Below are 24,225 nucleotides of genomic sequence, written 5' to 3' on the forward strand. Positions count from 1 at the left end.
AAAGAGAAGATGAGATAACACTCCAAAGACCCCATTGTGATTTTGTCTTATTATACTAAATCTGTAGATCAATCTACAATATTTGACCTCTTTACAACACAACCTTTGTAATGTGGCATTTGTATGTCTTTTATCTCAGTAGTTTTGAAGGCTTCTACTAATGTCTCTATATATTTTACTAAATTTATTTGTAGGGCTTTTTTTGCTTCTCTTATAAATAAATGTGAACCTTTCTCTTTTTAAAAAATTACTTCTTATTATTTACTTACTGGCTGTGCTGGGTCTTCATTACTCCTTGGGCTTTTCTCTAGTTGTGGTGAGCGGGAGCTACACACTAGTTTTGATGCATGAGCTTCTCTTGCTGAGCATGGGTTCTAGGGCCCACAGGCTTCAGTAGTTGCAGTTCCTGGGCTCTAGCACAGGCTCAATAGATACACTGCATGGTTGGTGGGATCTTCCTGGAACAGGGATTGAACCCATGTCTTCTGCATTGGTAGGCGGATTCTTTATTGCTGAGCCACCAGGGAAGCTCCTTTATCTGTCTTGTTTGTAAACTGAGAATTGCTTATGTAGAGGAAAGATCCTGGTATGTATGCAAGGGGCAAATTGTGTAATGTGGAAATTAAGAGCATGGATTCCAGAGTCAGACTTTTCTCTTTTATTGTGGTAAAAGTCACATAATTTAAAACATACTATCTTAACCATATTTAACCATACAGTTCAGTGACACTAAGTGCATTGATATTATTGTGAAAATCTCACCGTCTTCCATGTCCCGAATTTTTCCCCTTCCTAAATTGAAACTGCCCCCATCCCATGTTTCTACTAATGTACTTTGCAGAGTCAGACTTCTTGAACTCAAATACTAATTTTGCCCTTACAATACTTGTTACTTAATATTACTGGGCTTCAATTTCATTTTCTGTAAAAGGGAGTATCTGGTTTAAAATACCGGTAAGGAAGAGATGAAATTACTATCTGTAGCTGACTGGCTCACTAGAGAAGCCAGGAAAATCAAATGGAATACTATAAGAATTCAGAACATTTCAGTAGGTTAACCAGATACAAAATAAATACTTTAAAAAAAAACACCACAATAACCAGCTCTAAGAAACTTTGGGGGTAGAGATTACATTTCAAACAGCAATAATTTTTTGTTGTTAAAGTCAGATTCACGTGAGGAAAACTACAGTTTCTTGATAGTATTAAAGAAGAAAGCTTAAAAATAAAGCTGTATGAAAATACGTTTCCAACCGCATCCCGTTTTCACTGTCACTTCTTCCCAGGGCCGGCCTTTCCCAAGACAGCCACTTCCCATGCATCGGTCTTTTGGCCTCCATTTCCCATCTGGCTGCTAGTCTCAACGCCGCGCAAAAACTCGGACGCGTACACTCGCACCCCTCAGCCGCTAATTCAATTTTCCATCCTGGTTCTTGTGTGGCCACCTCCCGAGTCCACCCTGGGTATGAAGCTGGAACCGCCCCCTAATCACCGCCCGCACCGCCGAGGCTTCTGGGAATTGTAGTTCCGGCTCGCAGAGTCCAAACGCACTTCCGGGTTCGGCCAGACGTGCAGCCATTGTCCCGCGCGCGGACGCTTGCAATCTCCGTGCACCTCGGCCCTTTGGCGGTTAAGCCGAGCGGCCTTGTGGATGCCGACTAAGGGAGGGTATAGAACTAGCTTAAGGCTAGTCTGTCGTGTGCAGAGTCGTGGCAGAGAATTGCCTAACCGAGCTCGTCTTGCCGCAGAGCAGTGGTGGGCACTGAAGCTGTGACAGGCCTTGCTTGGCCCTCCAGCTGGTGGACGCTCAGGTTGGTGAGGGGGCGGGGCAACGCCGGGTGCCTGGTGCGCGCATGCGCAGGGTCTAGGCTGGTGGCTGGGACTATGTGGGTGGGGGATCTGGGACCTGCGTGGGCGGTGCTTCAGCCTCAGATCACAGAAGTTGGTGGTGATGCTGGGGCGACTGCAGATCCCGGTACTGTGCTCTGCGCGCGTCCCAGGTGCGACTCCCGTAGGGGCCTGGAGAGATTGGTGGAGAAAGCGGTTTGGGTGCAGGTTCAGGGTACAGCTGCATTATGAACTCACGCTGTACTGTTTGAGTGAGGATCCAAGGGGGCTGAGGGATGGGTAAGAGAGCAATGGGGCAGGGATGGCTTGTGGAGGCGGGGATTTGCCAGGAGCTGTTCGAGTCTCAGACCCAGAAACATCGAGCCGGTACACAGACAACAGGTCCACATTCAGGGCCTAGGAGGGACTAGCGACTACTGTGTTTGTCAGGGCGACCTCCAGCCCCATGCTGGCCGTGTTTTGGATTCAGCGGTGATGGGAGGTTGATGGGGGGGCCTAGGAGGATTTTGAGTGGTGGGGAGTCTGGGCTGGCACTCTTCTGGTAGGGGCCCACCGATCCCAGGAGGTCGTGAGCTCTGTGCTTATGCTTAGCTTTTTGAACAGGAAGTGAGAGGCAATCGACAGGTGCTGGAGGGTCAGTGGAAGGATAGGATCCTGGGAGGGCCACAGCTAAGTAATGAACTTCACACAGTTAATCAGGTGTTTGACTCTAGGTCATCAAGCCCAAGGGGCTACGTGGTGGCTCAGTGCTAAAGAATCCGCCTGCGGTGCAGGAGACAAAGGTTCGATCCCTGGGATGGGAAGATGCCCTGGACAAGTGAAGGGCAACCCACTCAAGTATTCTTTCCTAGGAAATCCCATGGACAGAGGAGCCTGTGGGTTTACAGTCCATGGGGTTGCAAGAGTCGGACATGACTTAGCAAGTAAACAACAACATCAAGCCCAGAGCCCTGCTGTTTGCCCTAGGAAGAAGTGCTGATTTGGGTCTGCAGATTCAGTGCTGATTTGGGTCTGCAGAAACAGCCCTGCTGTTTGCCCTAGGAAGAAGTGCTGATTTGGGTCTGCAGATTCAGTGCTGATTTGGGTCTACAGAAACAGCCCTGCTGTTTGCCCCAGGAAGAAGTGCTGATTTGGGTCTGCAGATTCAGGCAGGTGAACACTAGGGGATCCTCAGTGTGCTGGGTGTTCGTAGGAGTGTGTGGGGTGTGTCCCAGGGTCCAGTGGGACAGAGACCGATTCATGCTGCAGATTTTGGTGATGGGTGTAAGGTGGAGCTTGGGCACATGGTGGGCTTCCAGGTAGGAGGTCCAGAGGCCCCAGACACTGGAACATCCAGTGGAACTGCAGAGTCTTGGCCTGGGAGAGGGACTAGCGACTAGGTACAAGCATAGCTATTCAGGCAAGACTCTATCTGGGCAGGAGCTTCTAGAAACACAGTTGCCATGGAGACTGCATCCCTGAAGCAGAGGCTGATGGTGGGGTGTGGCCCACAGTGGACCTACAGGAGGGTGCTATACTCAGGGCTTCTCCTCTTGCAGCTCAGGATCTCAGGCCCTTGCCTGTGCCTGAAGGAGAGCATGGAAGAACAGGATGAAAAGCCCCAAGGGTCCCTGAAGGCCTGCATGCAGGTGAGTGGAGCTTTCCTTCTCCTGGGAGACCAAAGTTTGCTCCCCCTATGCCTCACAGTCTGATCCTCTGGGCATGGGAGGCTGTCTGGCTCTCTTTGTCATGTTTTGGGGCTTCTGGTCCCTCCCAGTCAGCAAGCTTCTAACACTTTTTATTCATTTTTTGGAGCTCCCTACACTTCCTCACCCTTTTAACCCAAATAACTCTTTCTGGAAGGAATTTGGCATCTCGTATCGAAAGCACTGGGCTTCCTTGGTGGCTCAGTGATAAAGAATCTGCCTGCCAATGTAGGAGACGTGAGTTCAGTCCCTGGGTGGGGAAGATGCCCTGGAGAAGGAAATGGCAACCCACTCCAGTATTCTTGCCTGGAGAGTTCCATGGACAGGGGAGCCTGGCGGGGCTACAGTCCATAGGGTTGCAAAGAGTTGGACACAACTGAGCAACTAAACAACAACAATGCAAAGCCCTTAGGGTACTGTTTCCGTCTTAACCAGCAACTCACAGCTTTGCTTGGGAATAGCAGTTGGAAAGAAATTTCAAGAATATTCAATGCAAGAAGAGAGTTAAATGAGTATAGTAAAACCTTGAATGGAATTCACTGTAGCTACTGATAGCCTGAAAAAAATATTTATGATCTGTGTTAAGTAAATAGCATTTCAAAATGCTTTTTATAAAGGGGTGTAATTTGCATGTACATGGAAAATATGTTATAAATTTATCAGTTAACAGATTATGTGTAAGTTGTATTCCAAGTGACTTTCTGTTTTCATTCAGCTCTATTTTTGTCCTTTTATGCAGTGCATTTTAAGTCTAGGAAATAAACAGTTTAAAGCATTTTCCTACAGCACATATTCTCTGAGAACATTTCATTTCTTTAAAATGTTAAATTAGGGGACTTCCCTGGTGGTCCAGTAATTAAGACTTCTCCATCCAATGCAGGGGAGAAGGCAATGGCACCCCACTCCAGTACTCTTGCCTGGAAAATCCCATGGACGGAGGAGCCTGGTGGGCTGCAGTCCATGGGGTCGCTAAGAGTCGGACATGACTGAGCAACTTCACCTTCACTTTTCACTTTCATGCATTGGAGAAGGAGATGGCAACCCACTCCAGTGTTCTTGCCTGGAGAATGCCAGGGACAGGGGAGCCTGATGGGCTGTCGTCTGTGGGGTTGCACAGAGTCAGACACGACTGAAGCGACTCAGCAGCAGCAGCAGCAGCAGCATCCAGTGCAGCGGGTGTGGGTTCAATCCCTGGTTGGAGAGCTAAGATCCCCCATGCCTCCCAGCCAAAAAAACCAAAACATAAAACAGAAACAATATTGTAATACCTTCAATAAAGACTTTACAAATGGCCCACATGAAAAAAAAATCAAACTTAAAAATAATTAGTTAAATTAGAATTTCGCCTTTCCCTTCCTGAACAGTTCAGTCCTGAAGCTGTTAGGTGGGGCAGAGCCAGGTAGGTGTCTGCAGCTAAGGGAGGGCTGCCTACCGTGGGGCATCACAGCCTGATCAGGGTGACGAGGGTGTCCATGTGTGGGGATGTCAGTGACCAAGCAGGGTGAGGGAGGTGGCATCAGGAGTCCGAGCCCAGGTCGGGTGAGGTAAGTGCCCATACAGAGGGGGAGGTGCTCGTTTGGGGTAACAGGAACAGAGCTGGTGAGAAGGACTTCCTGAGAGTGGATGCACCAGTGTGGGTAGCCCAAGTGCAGTGGGGGTGTCCATGCAAGGGCTGGTCCAGCTTGGGGTGTCTGAGCCACAGCAGGGTGAGAGAGGCACCCGTGTTTGGGGGTGGAGGTGCATCCTGGTGTGGCACGTCACAGCCTGAGCAGGCGGACAGCATCTACACCTGCTGCTGCTGCTGAGTCGCTTCAGTCGTGTCCGACTCTGTGCAGCCCCAGAGACAGCAGCCTGCCAGGCTCCCCCGTCCCTGGGATTCTCCAGGCAAGAACACTGGAGTGGGTTGCCATCTCCTTCTCCAATGCATGAAAGTGAAAAGCGAAAGGGAAGTCGCTCAGTCATGCCCGACTCTTAGCGACCCCATGGACTGCAGCCCACCAGGCTCCTCCGTCCATGGGATTTTCCAGGCAAGAGTACTGGAGTGGGGTGCCATCGCCTTCTCCGATCTACACATGAGAGTGCCCCAGTGTGGAGTATCAGAGCTCAGGCAGGATGTTAAGGGCATCAGCACAGAGTCCACATCCAAGTGGCACGTGAGAAGAGGCCTGCAGAGTCAGAGCCCAGGCAGCGTGCATGACAAGGGCTTCTTGGCAGAGGCTGGCCTCCTGTGGGGCAGCAGAGTCCTGGTGGGCCAAGGGGTGCCTGTGTGGGAGAGAGCGTAGCAGTGGAAATGGGAGGTCAGTTACTTACAGAGGAATTGATCAGGTAAGTAAATCTAAAAAGGGTCATGGTGAAACCATTTTAGGCCAATCCGAAGGGAAATCAACCCTGAATATTCACTGGAAGCACTGATGCTGAAGCTGCAGCGCCAGTATATTGGCTAGCTGATGTGAACAGCCGTCTCACTGGAAAAGACCCTGATGCTGGGAAAGATTGAGGGCAGGAAGAAAAGGAGGTGGCAGAGGATGAGATGATTAGACAGCATCACCAATTCAATGGACATGAATTTGAGCAAACTCCAGGAGTCAGGAGAGGACAGAGAAGCCTGGTGTGCTGTAGTCCAGGGGGTCACAAAGAGTCAGACATGATACGGCAGAAACTGCTGGGTGGCATTTCTGGGGCTCTGAGGAGCTCCAGTTCTTTATATCTCAGCACAGTGAGGCAAAGTGATAGCTAAAAAAGCAACTTATTAGGATAGGACACTTGTGAGGCTTACAAGCAGGCGGCCAAGAGGGGACCATGCCCCTGAAACTTAGTGGGCTACGGTTTTATAATCAAGGGAAAAGTTAGGAGGGGGAGAGGACCACCTTCCTCCTTCTTGAGTAGACGTCATGCTTCCATCATCAACTCCTCCACATTGGACAGGGGAGCTTTCTCATCCCTACATGGTCATGGGACTGTCACGGCACAGCGGAAATGAACCAAAGAGATTGTGCTCTTTTGCATAAGCGTAAGTACCATATGCTCAGGCTAAAAATGGTGCATTGTCTCAGGTTTCAGTAAACAGAATGTCACTGTTTGCTTATATTTTTGTTGTTTTGCACACAGAGGAGCATGTCATAGGAATCATTAACTTACTGAGCTCACCTATCAGGATGCGGGTCTCACACCACCATTGTTTTATTCTTTGGGGGGCGTGTCTCATATGCTCCTGCTGCCTGGTTTTGTTGCTAGGCAAGCCTGCTTTCTTGAGTGATCATTAACTTACAGGGGTCTCCTATACTTTTTTCTTTACTTACAATCCCCTAATGGGATTAACTGTTTAATTACCTACTTTGTCCCTTTACTCTGTCCCCTATCAGTGGGAGGCGCATGAATGTTTTGGTTTCCCAGTGGATATCAGAGTTATGTGTACACTATACTGGAGTCTGTTAAGTGTGCAGTAGCACTGTCTAAATAAGCAATGTTTTTGTTGTTGCTGAGTTGCACCCAACTCTTTCGCAACCTCATGGACTGTAAACCTGCAGGCTCCTCTGTCCATGGGATTTCCCAGGCAAAAATACTGGATTGGGTTGCCATTTCCCTCTCCAGGGGATCTTTCTGACCCAGGGATCGAACCCCAGTTTCCTGCATTAGTAGGCAGATTCTTTACCACTGAGCCACCAGGGAAGCCCCATAACAAGGTATACACCTTAATTTTAAAATATCTTATTGCTAAAAATTGCTGATCAACATCTGAGCCTTCAGCAAGTCATAATCTTTTTGCTGGTGGAGGGCCTTGCTTCATTGGTGGCTGCTGACCAATCGGAGTGGTGGTTGCTGAAGGTTAGGATGGCCGTAGCAATTTTTTAAAAGAAGGTAACAGTGAAATTTGCCTTATCGATTGATTTGTTTGTTTATGAACAATATCTCTGTAGCCTGCAGTGCTGTCTGGTAGCATTAACCCACATAACTGAAAATATAACTTCTTTCAGAATAGGAGTCAATCCTGTCACCCTCCTGCTGCGTTATCAACTAACTTCAGGTCATATTCTAATTCCTTTTTTTTTTTAAGGTTTTCTTTATTTATTTATTTATTTTGGCTGCACTAGGGTCTTTGTTGCTGTGCACAGGCTTTCTCTAGTTGTGGAGAGTGAAACTACTCTCTAGTTGGGGTCCGTAGGCTTCTCACTGTGGTAGCTTCTGTTGTGGAGCACAGGCTCTAGGGCCCTCGGGCTTAGTTGCCCCACAACTTGTAGGATCTTCCTGGACTAGGGATTGAACCCATGTCCACTGCTTTGGCAGGCAGATTCTTAATCTCTGGACCATCAAGGAAGTCCAGTACTTTGTTGTCATTTCACCAGCATCTTCACCAGGAATTGATTCCAACTCAAGAAACCCCTTTTCTTTGCCCATCCATAAGAAACCATTCCTTGTTCATTAAAGTTTTTTTCCATGAAATTGCAGCAATTCAGTCCCACCTTCAGGCTCCACTTCTAACTCTAGTTCTCTTGATATTTTCACTTCATCTGCAGTGACTTCCTCCACTGAAGTCTTGAACTCCTCAAAGTCATCCATGAGGGTTAGCATCAGCTTCATCCAAACTCCTGTTAATATTGGTATTTTGACCTCTTCCCATAGGTCTCCTGGAGGAGGAAATGGCAACCCACTCCAGTATTCTTGCCTGAAAAATCCCATGGACAGAGAAGCCTGGCAGGCCACAGTCCATGGGGTCACAAAGAGTCAGACATGACTGAGCATGTGTGCATGCACACACATACACACACACACACACACACACACACACACACCTCCTTAATGGTATCTAGACTGATGAATCCTTTGCAGAAGATTTTACACACACACACACACACCCCTCCTTAATGGCATCTAGGCTGATGAATTCTTTCCAGAAGATTTTACACACACACACACACACACACACCTCCTTAATGGCATCTAGGCTGATGAATACTTTCCAGAAGATTTTACACACCCACACCCACACACACACACCCCCACCCACCCACCTCTCCTTAATGGCATCTAGGCTGATGAATCCTTTGCAGAAGATTTTACACACACACACACCCCCGGGGGGGGGCCCGCCCCCCCACCCCCCCCCCCCCTCCTTAATGGTATCTAGACTGATGAATCCTTTCCAGAAGATTTTCGATTTTCTTTGCCCAGATCCACCAGCAGAATCACTGTCTTTGGCAGCTATAACCTTATGAAATGCACTTCTCAAATAATAAGACTTGAGAGTTGAAATGATCCCTCTTCATGGGCTGCAGAATGGAAGTTGTGTTAGCTGGCATCAAAACAACATTAACCTCATTGTACATCTCCATCAGAGCTCTCAGGTGAGCAGTAATATTTTGAAAAGAATCTTTCCTTCTGAGCAATAGGTCTCAACAGCAGGCTTAACATGTTTGGTAAACCATGTTGTAAAGAGATATGCCATCATCCAGGCTTTGTTTTTCCATTTATAGAGCACAGGCAGAGTGATTTAACATAATTTTTAAGGGCCCTAGGATTTTCAGACTGGTAAATGAGCACTGGCTTTAAATTAGTCACCAGCTGCATTGGCCCCTAACAAGAGGGTCAGCCTGTCCTCTGAAACTTTGAAGCCAAACATCGATTCTCCTCTCTAACTAGGAAAGTCCTAGATGGTATCTTATTCCAGTATAAGGCTGTTTTGTCTACATGGAAAATCTGTTGTTGAGTATAGCCACCTTCGATAACTGCTTAGCTAGATCTTCTGCATAACTTGCTGCAGCTTCTTCATCAGCACTTGGTGTTTGACTTTGCACTTTTATGTCACAGGAAACAGCTTCTTTCCTTCAACCTTATGAACCAGTCTCTGGTAGCTTCAAACTTTTCTTCTGCAGCGTCCTCACCTCTCTCAGCCTTCACAGAATTTAAGGGATAGGACGTTCCTGTGGATGAGGTTTTGGCTGAAGGGAATGTTGTGGCTGGTTTGATCTTCTCTAGACTACTCACTTTCTCCATATCATAAATAAAGCTGTTTCACTTTCTTGTCATCCGTGTCCTCACTGGAGTAGCACGTTTCATTTCCTTTAAGAGCTTTTCCTCTGTATTCAGAACTTGGCTAACTCTTTGGTGCTAGAGGTCTCGCTTTCAGCCTGTCTCAGCTTTCACATGCCTTCCATATTAAGCTTAATCCTTTCTAGCTTTTAAATTGAGAGACATGAAACTCTCTCTTTCACCTGAACACTTAGAGGCTCCTGAAGGGCTATTGATTGGCCTAATTAAATATCGTTGTGTTTCAGAGAATTAAGGAGTCCTGAGGAGAGGGAGAGAGACAGAGGAAGGGCTAGTCAGTGGAGCAGTCAGAATCTACACAACATTTATGGGTTAAATTTGCCCTTTTATATGTGGACACGATTCTTGACATCCCAGAACAATCACAATTTTGTTGTTGTTTAGTGGTTGAGTCCTGTCTGACTCTTTGCAACCCCATGGACTGTAGCCTACCAGGCTCCTCTGTCCATGGTATTTCCCAGGCAGGAATACTGGAGTGGATTGCCATTTCATTCTCCAGGGGATCTTCTGGGCCCAGGGGTTGAACCCAAGTATCCTGCATTGCAAGAGGATTTTTTACAGCTGAGCCACCTGGGAAGCCCCAAACAATCACAACAGTAACATCAGAGATCACTGATCACAGATCGCCATGACAAATACAGTAATACTTAAAAAGTTTTAAACGTTTTGAGAATTAATGACACGTGACACACAGACAGGAAGTGGGCAGATGCTGTTGGCAACATGGAACCAACATACTCACTTGATGTGATGTTGCCACAGACCTTCAGTTTGTAAAAGGCAGTATCTGTAAAGCGCAATGAAAAGAGATATGCCTATTCTTGAAGGAACTGTCAGTTGACGGATTGAGTCATTATACTCGGTAGTAAAAAATTCAGGAAGCCACAAAGGAATTGCCTTGTTTCAAAGTGATTATTCAAGAGAAAACATTTTTTTGCTGTTTTTTTTTTCTCTGTATTGAATATAGGAAAACAAATGTCATTTAAAAATGGATACAGTGTTGAAACACAGACTGTGAACCTGTCCCTCAATTTTGCATTTCCAAAATACAACTGCTTTTAATGCTTTTGAGACTGTCTTTCCAGATTTTTCTGTGCTTGTTTATATTCTATAAAAATTTATTCATAGTCCATATTGCTGTCCTTAATTTTTTTTTTACTCAACAATATGTTACAGACATCTTTCTGTCATTTGTATGCCTCAATCCATACAAATCTATCTTTTCTTCTCTTGGCTGCTGAAGAGTAGTCAGTTACCTGGATGAAGCATAATTTATTTAAATAGTCACTTACTAATGGACACTTAATCCCTCCTCCCATTTTTGCTATGTTAATGTAACTTTTTAATGAGGTTTCTTGTACATGTATTTAAATGTACTTTGTTTTTTTCTGGGGCTGAGGGGGAGGGTGGGAGGGTGGGACTGTGCTGCACAGCTTGCAGGATCTTCGTTTCCCGACCAGGGACTGAACTCAGGCCACGGCAGTGAAAGCCCTAAGTCCTAACGACTAGACTGCCAGGAAATTCCCTAAGTGGATTTGCTATTTTTTCCTAAGGAAATGCTTTCAAGTAGACTTACTGGATGTTACATATTTTTAAACATTACCATTAAAAAACAAGCATAAAGGCAAAGAGTATATATAAAAACTGATAAAATCGGGATAAAGTGTGTACCCGAGTTAAAAATGTGGCTCTAATATCAGTTTCATGGTTTTGACAGTGTGCTGTAGTTGTATATGATACTATCATTGGGGGGAACTGGATGAAGGACACACAGGAAGTCTGTTCTATTTTTGTAACTTCTTGTGAGTTTTAAACTATTTCCAAGTAAAATGTTATTTTAAAAAATATATCGCCAATCCAGGAAAGTTGTATCAACTTAAAACTCCACTAAGAGTATATGAATATGAATCGCTTAAATCGTGGGCCACCAGGGCAGGGGTCATCAGCAACAGGCCAAAGAAATAGTCCATGTGGTTGGGATATTGGTTACATACAGGGGTTTGAGCAAAGAAGTAAATATAAATAGAATAATGGGAGCCAGGGAAGGAAGGTAAAAATGTAGACAGCAGGGAGGCCAGAATAAGATGTGTTGTTACATTGGAAATGTTGGTGTGAATTTATGGTCTCTAATGCACAGAGATAGTTACAGAAATAGAGATGTGATTTTTATCTGATTGAAAGAGAAGAGCATCTTTTTGTGTATTCACTGGCCGTTTTATTTCTTCATAGTTGAATTGCCTGTGCATTTTCCTTTGTCCATTTTTCTATTGAAGTTACCTTTTTCTTTCTTTCTTTTTTAAAAAATATGTATTTATTTGGCTGTGTTGGGTCTTAGTTGTAGCATGTGGGATCTAGTTCCCTGACTAGGGATGGAACCTGGGCCCCCTGCATTGGGAGCTCAGAGTCTTAGCCACTGGACCACCAGGGAAGTCTCTACCTTTTTCTTCCTGATTTGGAAGAAATTGTAACAGTATAGATTCTTACTAGTGGTGCTCTTATCGGTGGTATTTTTTGCCAAACATTTTATGAAGTTAATTTGGTGTTCTTTTCCTTTATCATTCTTCAGTCATGCTGTATTCCATCCTATTTGCTTACAATTCTGTGATCCAGGAATTCAGGCAGGGACCAGCTGGACAGTTCTTTCCTTCTATATGGCGTCTGGGGTCACTCAGCTCCATTCAGCTGTTAACTGGTCTGGTCTGGAAGATGCACAGAGCTATCAGGCCATGTCTCATGCCTCATTGCTCCTCTGGGTATCCCATATCTCTCCCCACGTGGCCTACCTGAGCTTACCGGTGGGAAGGAGCAGAAGTTTTGTCGGTGGGATGTGTTAAAACAGGTGGTCTGTTGGGTCCTAGCCAACTCACAGTAGGCGTTTTGAGCCCTGATTATTCTCCTTTTTCTCATCTGCTCTGCCTTCTCAGGAATCTCTCCTTCCTCAGGAGATTATCATCAAGGTTGAGGGAGAAGATGCCCGGTCATTGGCTGTCCCATCCCAGGTGAGTTGGACAGGGCCTCTGTGTCTTTCGATTGAGAAATGTGCATGGCTGGCAGGCAGCAGAAGCCACATTGAAGTGAACTGATTAGAAAATGATTAGAAAATGAGGAAATTGAGATGAATGGACACCTTTTACACAAAGTTGGTTATAACTGCATGGAAATTTGAGAGTTGGGTTGTCATTTTCTTCCCCCTAAAGGTTTGAAAGAATTTGGCTTGGTTTAAATGGTTGCAGGAAAGAGTAAGTGAAAAAAAAGTTCAGGGTCAGGAGAGAGAGAAGCTACAACTATAAAGCAGAACTCACAGATACAGAGAACAACCTAGTGGTTACCAGTGCTGGGGGTGGCAGGAACTGAGAGGAAGAATTGGGAGGTATAAAGCATGGAGTATAAGACAGGCTTGAGGGCAGATTATACAACATGGGCAATATAGCCAATATTTTGTAATTACTGTAAATGGAAAGTAACCTTTCAAAATTGTATAAAAATAAAAAGTAGCCATTAAAAAAACAATCCTTGATTAGTATCAGGGGAATTAATTCAGAACATAGAGGAAGAAGGGCTCGTATAAGAAAAGTGAGGTTGAGGATATTATTGGAAGGCTTGCATTTTTCTCTGTGAACCATCAGATGAAATTATCTGTTGAGCATGAGGGTGGTAATCAGAATGGAGAGTTGTTGGATGAAGAGTGGAAAAAGCTTAAAGTTAGTAACTTGGATTAGGGGAGACAGGCTGCTTCAGGAGGTACAGTGGGGTTGCTGGTCAGTCCCAAAAATTCATTCTGAAATTGTTGTTTGGTCGCCAAGTCGTGTCCAACTCTGCAACTCTATGGACATGCCAGGCTTACCTGTCTTTCAGTATCTCCTGGAGTTTGCTCAAACTCATGTCCATTGAGTTGGCGATGCTGTCCAGCCATCTCATCCTCTTTCACTCACTTGTCCTCCTGCCCTCAATCTCTCCAAGCATCAGGGTCTTTTCCAGTGAGTTGGCTCTTCACATCAGATGGCGTTCTGAGATAGTGGCCATGAATAATAATGGAGAACAGGTTGATATTTAGATGTATTTAGTTACATTCAGTGGAACCCCACAGCCCACAGGTTTAAGGCAATATTTGAAAGGGAATTTTTGACTATATCAAATAGAAAGATTAAGATGAATGATCCATAGACTCTCAACTGAATAATTAAGATAGAAAAGATAAAAAGGATACTAAACAGAAAGGGAAAGACTATAGACTGGAGAATAGTAATAGTAGGTGTTTCAATAGAATAAAGACCCCAAACCATCAAAGAAGAAGAGTAAAGGGGACAATTGAGCAAGTAAAGTGGAGAAATCTGATGTTGTAATGAAAGAGAGCAGTTCTCTGTGTGTGACTTGAGAGGTGGAGTACTTTGTAGTGGTTTCAAGATCTAGGGTCTCACGCTAAAAGTGAGGGCCTGGAAGTCAGGCTGGCTGTATGAGTTGATGACTCAGACATAGTCTATGATGTTAGGGAAACTTGAAGTTGCATCCCAGTTACTAACCTTAGGCATATGTGTTAATTTCTCTAACCTTCTAGCTTTTCCTCTGAAAAATGGTGCTGCTAATAGTATTTTCTCAGAGACCTTGTAAGAAATCAATGAACAGTAATTTATGCAGTGGGTTTCTCTGGTGGCTAAAGTGGTAAAGAATCCACCTGCCAGTGCAGGAGACACAGGTTCAATCCCTGGGTCAGGACACCTGAAGGAAGAAATGGCAACCCCCTCCAGTATTCTTGCCTGGGAAATCCCATGGCGGGCTACAGTCCACGGGGTCAAAAAAAAGCTGGACACAGTGACTAAACAACAAGAACAAATTTATGCAACAGGCTTAACACATTGTCTGACACCACACAGAGTCAGTTATTTTTCTGTTATTACCAGAGAACTCTACAAATGGATGCTATAGACCATCCAAGACAAGACAATACAAGTTGTTGAATTAGAGGATAAATCCTCAGTTCAGTTCAGTCGCTCAGTCGTGTCCGACTCTTTGCGACCCCATGAATCGCAGCACGCCAGGCCTCCCTGTCCATCACCATCTCCTGGAGTTCACTCAGACTCACGTCCATCGAGTCCGTGATGCCATCCAGCCATCTCATCCTCGGTCGTCCCCTTCTCCTCCTGCCCCCAATCCCTCCCAGCATCAGAGTCTTTTCCAATGAGTCAGCTCTTCTCATGAGGTGGCCAGAGTACTGGAGCTTCAGCTTTAGCATCATTCCTTCCAAAGAAATCCCAGGGTTGATTTCCTTCAGAATGGACTGGTTGGATCTCCTTGCAGTCCAAGGGACTCTCAAGAGTCTTCTCCAACACCACAGGTCAAATGCATCAATTCTTTGGTGCTCAGCCTTCTTCACAGTCCAACTCTCACATCCATGCATGACCACAGGAAAAACCATAGCCTTGACTAGATGGACCTTAGTCGGCAAAGTAATGTCTTTACTTTTGAATATGCTATCTAGGTTGGTCATAAATTTTCTTCCAAGGAGTAAGCATCTTTTAGTGTTATTAATATAAATCTTCAGCGGAATGGAAAGGAGGTGGTGTTCAAGTTATTGGTAGAACAAAGCTCCAAGAAGTGAGGTAAATGGCATGAGTTTCAGGGTTTCTGGGAGGACACACACTCTTTTCCACCTTTGATGCTGAGACCCCTGGATGGGACAGCATGACCACCCTGGGCCTGTGAGGTCTGCAGAGGAGGGAGTCCTTGGGGGGAAGTGTAGGTTTATATAAACTCAGGAATGGGGCATCCCTGATGGGTCAGTGGTAAAGAATCCACCTGCCAATGCAAGAGACGTGTTTGATCCCTAATCCAGGAAGATCCCACGTGCCGCAGAGCAACTAAGCCTATGTGCCACAACTATTGAGCCTGTGCTGCGGAGCCCACATGCCATGACTACTGAATTCCGTGCTGTGGCCCTAGAGTCCGAGATTCCATGTTCCACAACAAGAGAAGCTGCTGCAATGAGAAGCCCACATGCTGCAGTTACAGAGTAGCCCCCACTTGCTGCAACTAGAGAGAAAAGCCCAGCAATGAAGACCTAGCACAGCCAAAAAAAAAAAAAAAAAGACTATTAATTAAAAAAAAAAAAAAACAGGGATGTAGAGAGAATATTTGGTGAAGATGTAGGATTTCATTATTACAGAAGAATTCCCAAATTGAAAGGTTTAGGAAGGAATTTTGAGCAGTGGGGAGCTGAGGACAAGTAGATGAAGTATAGAATAAGAAGGGATAGAAGTCCAGAAAAGCCAGTATCCATACTTAAAGGACTTTTTCTAATGAGTAGGTGATAAGCCTTGTGAGATTCAGGTGAACAGAGAGGACTTAAATCAGAATTTGAACCAGGATTATTTTGATGTATTACAAAGTCTATTGATATACTGTTGATTCACTTACTGAAATAAGTTACCAAATATGTATTTAGTCTGTACTATACACCAATACTGTACTAAGCACTGGAGTTAAATAAATACCTTGTCGCTGCCATCATGGATTACAGCCTAGTGACCAAGATGACCATTATGCAAATGATAAGAAAGGGTGGTGGGTCTTATGATAGAAATTTCTGGAACTTTGAGAATATAAAGCTTGAGGTGGAGAGGGGGTGATAATCTAGTCTAGTATTATTTATTTGACATTTGAAGAAGTTTGATATTAAAGGGACCTACATTAAACACTGACGGGGCATGTTAATTAAAAGGAAGCATGGGGCTTCCTAGGTAGCTCAATGGTAAAGAATCCACCTGCCAATGCAGGAGACACAGGTTCGATTTCTCTGGGAAATCCCACATGTGGGCCTGTGAGCCACAACTATGGAGCCTGTGATCTAGAGCCCGAGCCCTGCAATACGACAAGCCACTGCAGTAAGAAGCCCAGGCATCACAGCTAGGGAGTAGCCCCCCCTCAGCACAACTAGAGAAAAGCCCACGTAGCAACAAAGACCTAGTGCAGCCAAAAAATAAGTAAATAAATTTTTTAAAAAGTTTTTAAAGGAAGCATGGATTGGAAGTTGAAAAACAGTACCTATAGATCCATGTTGAACACAGGGAGCAGTTTTCTGAATCTCATTTTGGGCTCATTATGAAAATCTTTGAGATTTTTAGTGAAAATTATGAGCCACAGCTTAGAAAAATGCAAGTACAGTAGCATTTTGCATCAAGTTTCATGGGCTTCAGGGACCTTGTGTCCTATTCGTGAACCACAGCTTAAGAACACTCCATCTATTTTAAAATGTCTTGGCAAGTGGCATTCGACTTCAGTGGCTTTTGCTGCCTTTGGGTAAGGACAGATCACATCCAGTACTCTTTTGGAACAAAATTCCTGCCCAATAGTCTTTTTTTTTTTTAAATTCAATTTAAAAAAATTATTGGAGTGTAGTTTGATTTACCACCTAATAGTCCAAAAAGGTGAAGAAGGAAATGGCAACCCACTCTAGTATCCTTGCCTGGAAAATTCCATGGACAAAGAAGCCTGGTGGACTGTAGTCCATGGAGTCGCAGAGTCGGACACGACTGAGTGACTAAAACACACACCCACAAAGACACACACAGAGTCCTAAAAGGAGGGTTCTTCCTGCTTACAGGAGGCAGCTCAAGAGACCCCCTTTATATGGCAGTAATGACAGGCTCTGTGGTGCAGCTCATAGTGCGGGCAAAATAGAACTGTTTTCTGAAGACTAAGAGTTCAGGATAAAGGTCTCTCATTGACTGTCATTTAATTTTATGTGTTCTCAAACCTAAGCATCCTGATAATTACCAGCCTTTGTTTTTTGTTCAGTAAACTCTGCTAATGGCTTTTTATGTATCATTACAATTTAATTCACTCAACAACATAATGAGTTGGGTATGGTTAAGCCTAATAAGTAGAAATGGAATAACCTCACCATTAAAAGACAGTCAGATTAGATACATTAAAAAAAAAAAAATTCAGACATATGCTCTTAATAGAGGAAAAAACCCAACTCTCTTTTCCAAATCCAGTGCTCTTAGCTTATACATCCTGCCTTTCATTAAGGCCTACATTTCATTTTCTGTCCCACATTTCATTCTCTGCATCAACAAAGCTGTGTGCCAAATCTGGCCCATCACCCTTTTTTGTAAGTAAAGTTTTATTGTAATATAGCCACAACCATTTGTTCATATATTTTCTGTGGCTGCTGTCTTGCTATAGCAGCAGAGCTGACTAATTGTAATAGAGGCTGTATGGCTTGCTAAGCCTAAAATATTGGCTCTCTGACCTTTGACAGTTAAAAATTTGCTGAACCTGTTCCGTTAGTTTCTTGATAATTTCGAGGGAATTCCTAAGTTGGAATTCTGTATTCACCAACACAAAAATCAGAATTAGCATTTTCTTTAAGGTCTACAAGAAAGAAAACAGTTTGTCAGTTCTTTCTGATGTTCCTCTTTGGGGTTATATATAAACAGGTCCAGCATCCAAAACCCAAAGGGGCTTGCCTAAAAGGTACTTGTACCCCTAGAATCTTTTGAATGTTGACTATCTCAGGACTGTTTCCAGGCCATCAGGTTTTCCTTCTTCCATCTGTCAAACTTCTCCTCTCTGAACACTGGAAGGAAATGATACCCAGCTGAGTAGGAATGTGTGTCCTGTTTTAGGAGGGAGTGAACTTCAAAATAGTGACTGTGGACTTCACTCAGGAAGAAGAAGGCACTTTGAGCTCTGCTCAGAGGACCCTGGACAGAGATGTGATCCTGGAAAACCACAGGGACTCTTGGGGTAAGAGTACAGTCCCTTTTAATGGTATCTGTATATTGAAATAATTTCTCATTTCCACAGATCAGGATCTAGGGAGTTCAGAGGCCAGAATGATTTTGGCAACACAAAGATTAGTATGGTGAAGATACAGTTTTAGTTTGTAGGGTAGCAAAGGTACAACTTTGTGAGTTTGAGCTTATTCAGTCTTATAGGTTCCTAAGAGCCAAAGACAGGGACCAGATTCTGCAGTGACTCTTTTGTCCCCAGTCCAGACACCCAAAGTTCTATATCTTTCCTCTCAGCTTTCCAAACTAGATGTAATCTAGTTCGAACAAGAGGATGAGTATAAAAAGAATTTTCCCACATGCATATCCAGGTGAGAAATAGACATTTAGGAGTCATTACAGGTATAGACTTCCCTGTTGGCTGGGTGGTAAAGAATCAGCCTGCCAGTGCAGGAGATGCGGGTTCGATCCCTGGGTCAGGAAGATCCGCTGGAGAAGCAAATGGCAATCCACTCCAGTATTATTGCCTGGGGAATCCCATGGACAGAGGAGCCTCGTGGGTTATAATACATTGGGGTTGCAAAGTGTCAGACACGACTGAATAACTAACACTTTCACTTTCTTTCACAGGTGATTTGTATGAAAAATCCCCATAGGGCATGCCACATATTTCTCTTTTCTCCCACTTGAAGAGGACTATGTACATCACCACTTTTTCCCAAATGGACCTTTTGTTACTTGGCCTAATAGCCACTCAGGCTTCTGTGTATGAGCATATCTCCATCCTCTCTCACTTGGGACCAAAAGAATCCATGGGGCCATGTTAGCCTCTAAGGCATTTAGGGAACCTGGGATAACAGTGCACTCATTATTTTTTCCTGGTTCACAAAGTTGTTTGACTTCATCTTACACCACTGTACTAACAAGTTTCATGCCTTCAGAAAGTCCTAGAAATGTAGACACTGATTTCTATTTCAGTGAACATGTGTCTAGCACTAAAGAGGATAGAAAGGATCCTCTGTGTTTTTACTAAGAATTGCAGAATTGTTTTGCAATCCTGTAAGTTCTGCATAGATGGTCCTATTTTGGAATATGGAGATATTTGACATATAAAGTCTTTATTCAGCAACACTAAGATTGAAATAGTTTCATATTAATTCCTTGTTATGCTATCTGACTGTGGTAGTTCTCTTCTTACTGCTCATCTCATCCTTTTGCTTTTCAATTCATATTATAGGTCCATAGCTGAAAATAAATCCACATATAATTTTCATACTTTCTTGTCAGCTTTTCCTGCACTATTCCAGCTCTAACAATTTTTGGCTAGGGTGTTCTGTTTTGCTTTCTTCCAGACTCAGCAACTGCACTTGGAAGAAGAGAATCAAGATTGAAGCAGAGCATTTTTGATGACAAACTATCCCATAGCGTGAAGATAGAAAAGTTGACAAGAGATGATCCTTGGTTATCTTCATGTGAAGAATTTCAGGACCGTAAGGAGCTGTTGGAGAAGCAACAGGAAAAACAAGAGAGACTTTTGAAGGAAGTGACATTTACTCACAGGAACGCCATTACTCATGAGAGAGACTGCAAAAATGATAGCCCTGAGGAGAAGGCTGGTCTGAATTCCAATCTTCTTTCATCACAGTTGATACCTATAAGAAACCGTTTTCATAAACATGCTTCACATGTTAAAAAATTACATTATAACCCTATGGTAAACACTCATCAGATGATTACTGATACTGAGAAACTCTGTGAAAATAATGAATTTGGAAACCTCCCCCAGAGTATTCATTTTATTCAGTTTACAAGAACTCAAACAGAAGATAAATCCTATGGATTTAGTGACAGTATTCAACCTTTTAACCATGGTACACCCTTAAACATCCATGAGAAAATACATGCACAAGGAAGATCCTTTGATTTTAAGGAATGTGGGCAAATTTTGAACCACAGCATATCCCATAATGAACAACAGAGAAACTCCATTGGAGGGAGTCAGTATAAATGTCATAAGACCTCCGAGAGTTCATCCCTTGCTCAAAATATGAGAAATCATTCTGAAGAGAAGCCGTTTGAATGTAATCAGTGTGGGAAATCCTTCAGTTGGAGCTCTCATCTTGTTGCACACCAGAGAACTCATACAGGGGAGAAACCTTATGAATGTAACGAATGTGGGAAATCATTCAGCCGCAGCTCTCACCTTGTTTCCCATCAAAGAACTCATACTGGAGAGAAACCTTATAGATGTAATCAGTGTGGGAAATCCTTTAGCCAGAGCTATGTCCTTGTTGTGCATCAGAGAACTCATACTGGAGAGAAGCCTTATGAGTGCAATCAGTGTGGAAAGTCATTCAGACAGAGCTACAAACTTATCGCACATCAAAGAACTCATACTGGAGAGAAGCCCTACGAATGTAATCAGTGTGGGAAATCATTTATCCAGAGCTATAAACTTATTGCCCATCAAAGAATTCATACTGGAGAAAAGCCCTATGAATGCAATCAATGTGGAAAGTCTTTTAGTCAAAGTTACAAACTTGTTGCCCACCAGAGAACTCACACAGGAGAAAAACCCTTTGAGTGTAATCAGTGTGGAAAATCCTTCAGCTGGAGCTCTCAACTTGTTGCACACCAAAGAACTCACACTGGAGAGAAACCCTACGAATGTAATGAGTGTGGGAAATCTTTCAACCGCAGTTCTCACCTTGTTATGCATCAGAGAACTCATACTGGAGAAAAACCCTATGAATGTAATCAGTGTGGGAAGTCCTTCAGCCAGAGTTATGTCCTTGTTGTACATCAGAGAACTCACACTGGTGAAAAGCCCTATGAGTGCAGTCAGTGTGGAAAATCCTTCAGGCAGAGTTCATGCCTTACTCAACATCAGAGAACTCATACTGGAGAGAAACCCTATGAATGTAATCAGTGTGGAAAAACATTCAGCTTAAGTGCTCGACTTATTGTACATCAAAGAACTCATACTGGAGAGAAACCCTTTACATGTAATCAGTGTGGGAAAGCTTTCATTAATAGTTCTAAACTTATTAGACATCAGGCAACTCATACAGAAGAGAAACCCTATGGATGTAACTAGCCTGGAAATCTTTCAGCAGAGTATATCCCTTCCTCCTTGCCTCCCTTTCTCCCTTGCTCTTTCCCTTTCTCCCTTCAGCCCCTCATTCCCTTGTTCCCTCCTTCCATTCCTCCAGGATTACATGTATTGGAAAGAACAAGCATGAAAATAGAGTGTGTGGAAAAAAAGCTCTCCATTAGCTCTCTCTTCAACTGCGTATCTGAAAACTCTTTCTGGAGAAGAAAGAAAAAGTATGAATCATGTATTTTACTTAGCAATTCCATGTTTTAAAAAATTCAAACTTGACCCTTGTTAAACATTCCCATGAGAGTGATAACTCTTGGCACTTTTCCTTGCAGAAAGCACTTCGACCTGAATTTGAGAGAATTATCATTAAATGGGCAATATGCTGTGGAGCGATTGCCAGTGAGGTAGACCTCTTTTCCAATAAAGAATAAATGAGAGGGGACATATATACACCTATGACTGATTCATGTTGATATATGGCAGAAACTAACACAATATTGTAAAGCAATTATTCTGCAATTTAAAAAAAAGATAGTAAATCTAAAGAGAATAAAGCTGTGGCACCTAAAAGAAAAAAGGAATTAAAGAATGCTAATACTGGTCGGCTTGTTGAAAACGTTGGGAAATTGCTGTAGTTATTGCAAACCACTCCAGTATTCTTGCCTGGAGAATTCCATGGACAGAGGAGCCTGGTGGACTATAGTCCATGGGGTTGCAAAAGAGTCGGACATGACTGAGGTGACTTAGCACACAGCACATTAGAACTTAGACTGGAAAACAATTTCACTGTATCATTTTCCAACATGATTTCTCCAGCACTCCTTGGTAATTTGTTTCATAAGCACTTTCTCTTATCTGTTAAGATTTTGTAAAAAAAAAAAAATAGGGAAATGGCTATGATGTGAACTGAAAATTGCAGGGCAAGAGTATAGAATATTCATTTCTAGAATCATGAGAAGATATATTTGTGCTTGGATCAGAATCTAAAGGGATTCTAGGTGTATCTGTTTTCATTTTAGATTTGTACTTGGTTTTCTTTTCTTTTTTGGACTGTGTGCTTTTTTATAACACTAGTGAATGATATGAGGAATAATTAGTCCAAAAATACAAAAATACCCATCTCCTTTGACCATTTAGCCAGATAGCAGAGATCCCTCATGCTTCTGAGAGTTCATTTGGATTAGCATGAACAGGTCACTCCTTAGGACCTAGATTCCCAGGAATATTCCTTATTGAAAATAAAATATTTCAGGCTTCTGTGGTGGCTCAGTGGTGAATAATCGACCTGCTAATGCAGGAGACATGGGTTCCATCCCTGATCCAGGAAGATCCCACATGCCAAGGAGCAACTCAGCCTATGTGCCACAACGACTGAGCCTGTGCTCTAGAGCTTAGGAACTGCAGCTATTGAGCCACATACCCTAGAACCTGTGCTCAGCAACAGGGGAAGCCACCACCATGAGAAGCCCACACACCACAGCTAGAGAGTAGCCCTCACTCTCTGCAACTAGAGAAAAGCCCATGTAGCAACGAAGACCCTGCACAGTCAAAAATAAATAAAATCAGAACGTAAATATTTTCCTGGCAATGTGGAACTGGAAATTTATGTTAGAGAATTAAATGAGAATTCATGGGTAGTATGGAGGACAAATGATTTTATTTTTTTCTTTTAAACCCATCTTATCCAAAGCAGTATAAAAGAGCTCTGTTTTTAAGGGTTTTTTTCTTTTTCTCTCCTCATGTAGTAGTATCGTTTTACCGTCCAGGATATGTTCCCTAATTCGAGAATCCTCTGAGTGGGAAGATACTGCCCTGGCTAAGTGCTCACCACCTAAATTAAGTTCACAAGAATGCTTTTAGTAAGGCAGTAATTGTAGTTTCTCATTGGTTTTGTGTGTGTGTGTTTTAAAATTTGGTTCACAAGTCTTTCTGGCCCTTGCCCCTAAATCATGAATTCTAATCCTATGGATTATCATGGACCTGAAAACTCTGATCTTGGAAAGTTACTGAAAACTAAACAGAGTTGAACTGAGAGAGCACAGAATAGAGGTAAATTCCCTGAAGAAACAAAAAGCTAAAATGACATCTGATAGGGATTTGTTGTTTAGTGTCCAACCCTTTCGTGACTTCATGGACTGTAACCCACCAGGCTCCTCTGTCCATGAGATTTTCCAGGCAAGAATACTGGAGTGGGTTGTCATTTCCTTCTCCAGGGAACCTTCCTGACCCAAGGGTCAAACCTTGGTCTCCTGCATTGCAAGCAGAATCTTTGCCACTGAGCCCACAGGGAAGCCCCGATAGGGGTTCCCCATAGTGTATTCTGTCCCCATGAGATGACCCTAAGTGGAACTGTGTTTAATGAGGGTTAATCCAGAGACTGCAGCATACCTGCCGGTGACTGAAGTTCTGGGGGAACAGTGGCTGATGGCTGGAAAACTGGCTCCCCACCCCAGGAGACGCTTCAGTCAGTCCCTGATTGCATAGGTAGAGGAACACAAGGGGTTCTCCATGCACTGCAGTTTGCGGAAGGACATAAAATAGTGAAAACTCTAAAAATGGGATCTGGTTAGGCTTCTTTTTCTCCAAGTTATAGATAAAGCAAGTAGGTGATTTTCCCTGGGCATGCTGAATCTAATTTTGAAGGCAAGAAAACAGGATTGTACAAACAAGTATAAAACCAGCTGGGCTGAGAAAGCTCTGAAGATTCAAATTTGGGAAGGGATTTATTGCAAAGTGATCTCTTTAGTAAATGTTTAAAATATTTCATTGGAAATATGAAGTGGACAAAACTGCCAAGAAATTTTGAAGTGAG

At 43.5% G+C, this 24,225-nt stretch overlaps 1 protein-coding gene across 3 annotated transcripts; it reads left to right on the plus strand.

Moving 5' to 3' along the window:
* Positions 1-575: 575 nt before the first annotated feature.
* Positions 576-22,288, plus strand: ZNF180 (zinc finger protein 180). 3 transcript variants are annotated; one of them, XM_040252549.1, is made up of 5 exons: positions 576-1,811; positions 3,387-3,476; positions 12,503-12,577; positions 18,206-18,326; positions 19,663-22,288. In XM_040252549.1, the coding sequence occupies exons 2-5, from the start codon at positions 3,426-3,428 to the stop codon at positions 21,405-21,407; spliced, it is 1,992 nt and encodes a 663-aa protein (XP_040108483.1). In that variant the 5' UTR covers positions 576-1,811; positions 3,387-3,425; the 3' UTR covers positions 21,408-22,288. The 3 variants fall into 3 exon arrangements, with proteins under 3 accessions (XP_040108483.1, XP_040108484.1, XP_040108482.1); XM_040252550.1 differs by having other exon boundaries at positions 18,248-18,326; XM_040252548.1 differs by lacking the exons at positions 576-1,811; positions 3,387-3,476 and adding an exon at positions 8,646-8,875.
* Positions 22,289-24,225: the final 1,937 nt, after the last annotated feature.

Source organism: Oryx dammah, unplaced genomic scaffold, assembly GCF_014754425.2.
Source record: "Oryx dammah isolate SB20612 unplaced genomic scaffold, SCBI_Odam_1.1 HiC_scaffold_13, whole genome shotgun sequence".
Classification (NCBI taxonomy): Eukaryota; Metazoa; Chordata; class Mammalia; order Artiodactyla; family Bovidae; genus Oryx; species Oryx dammah.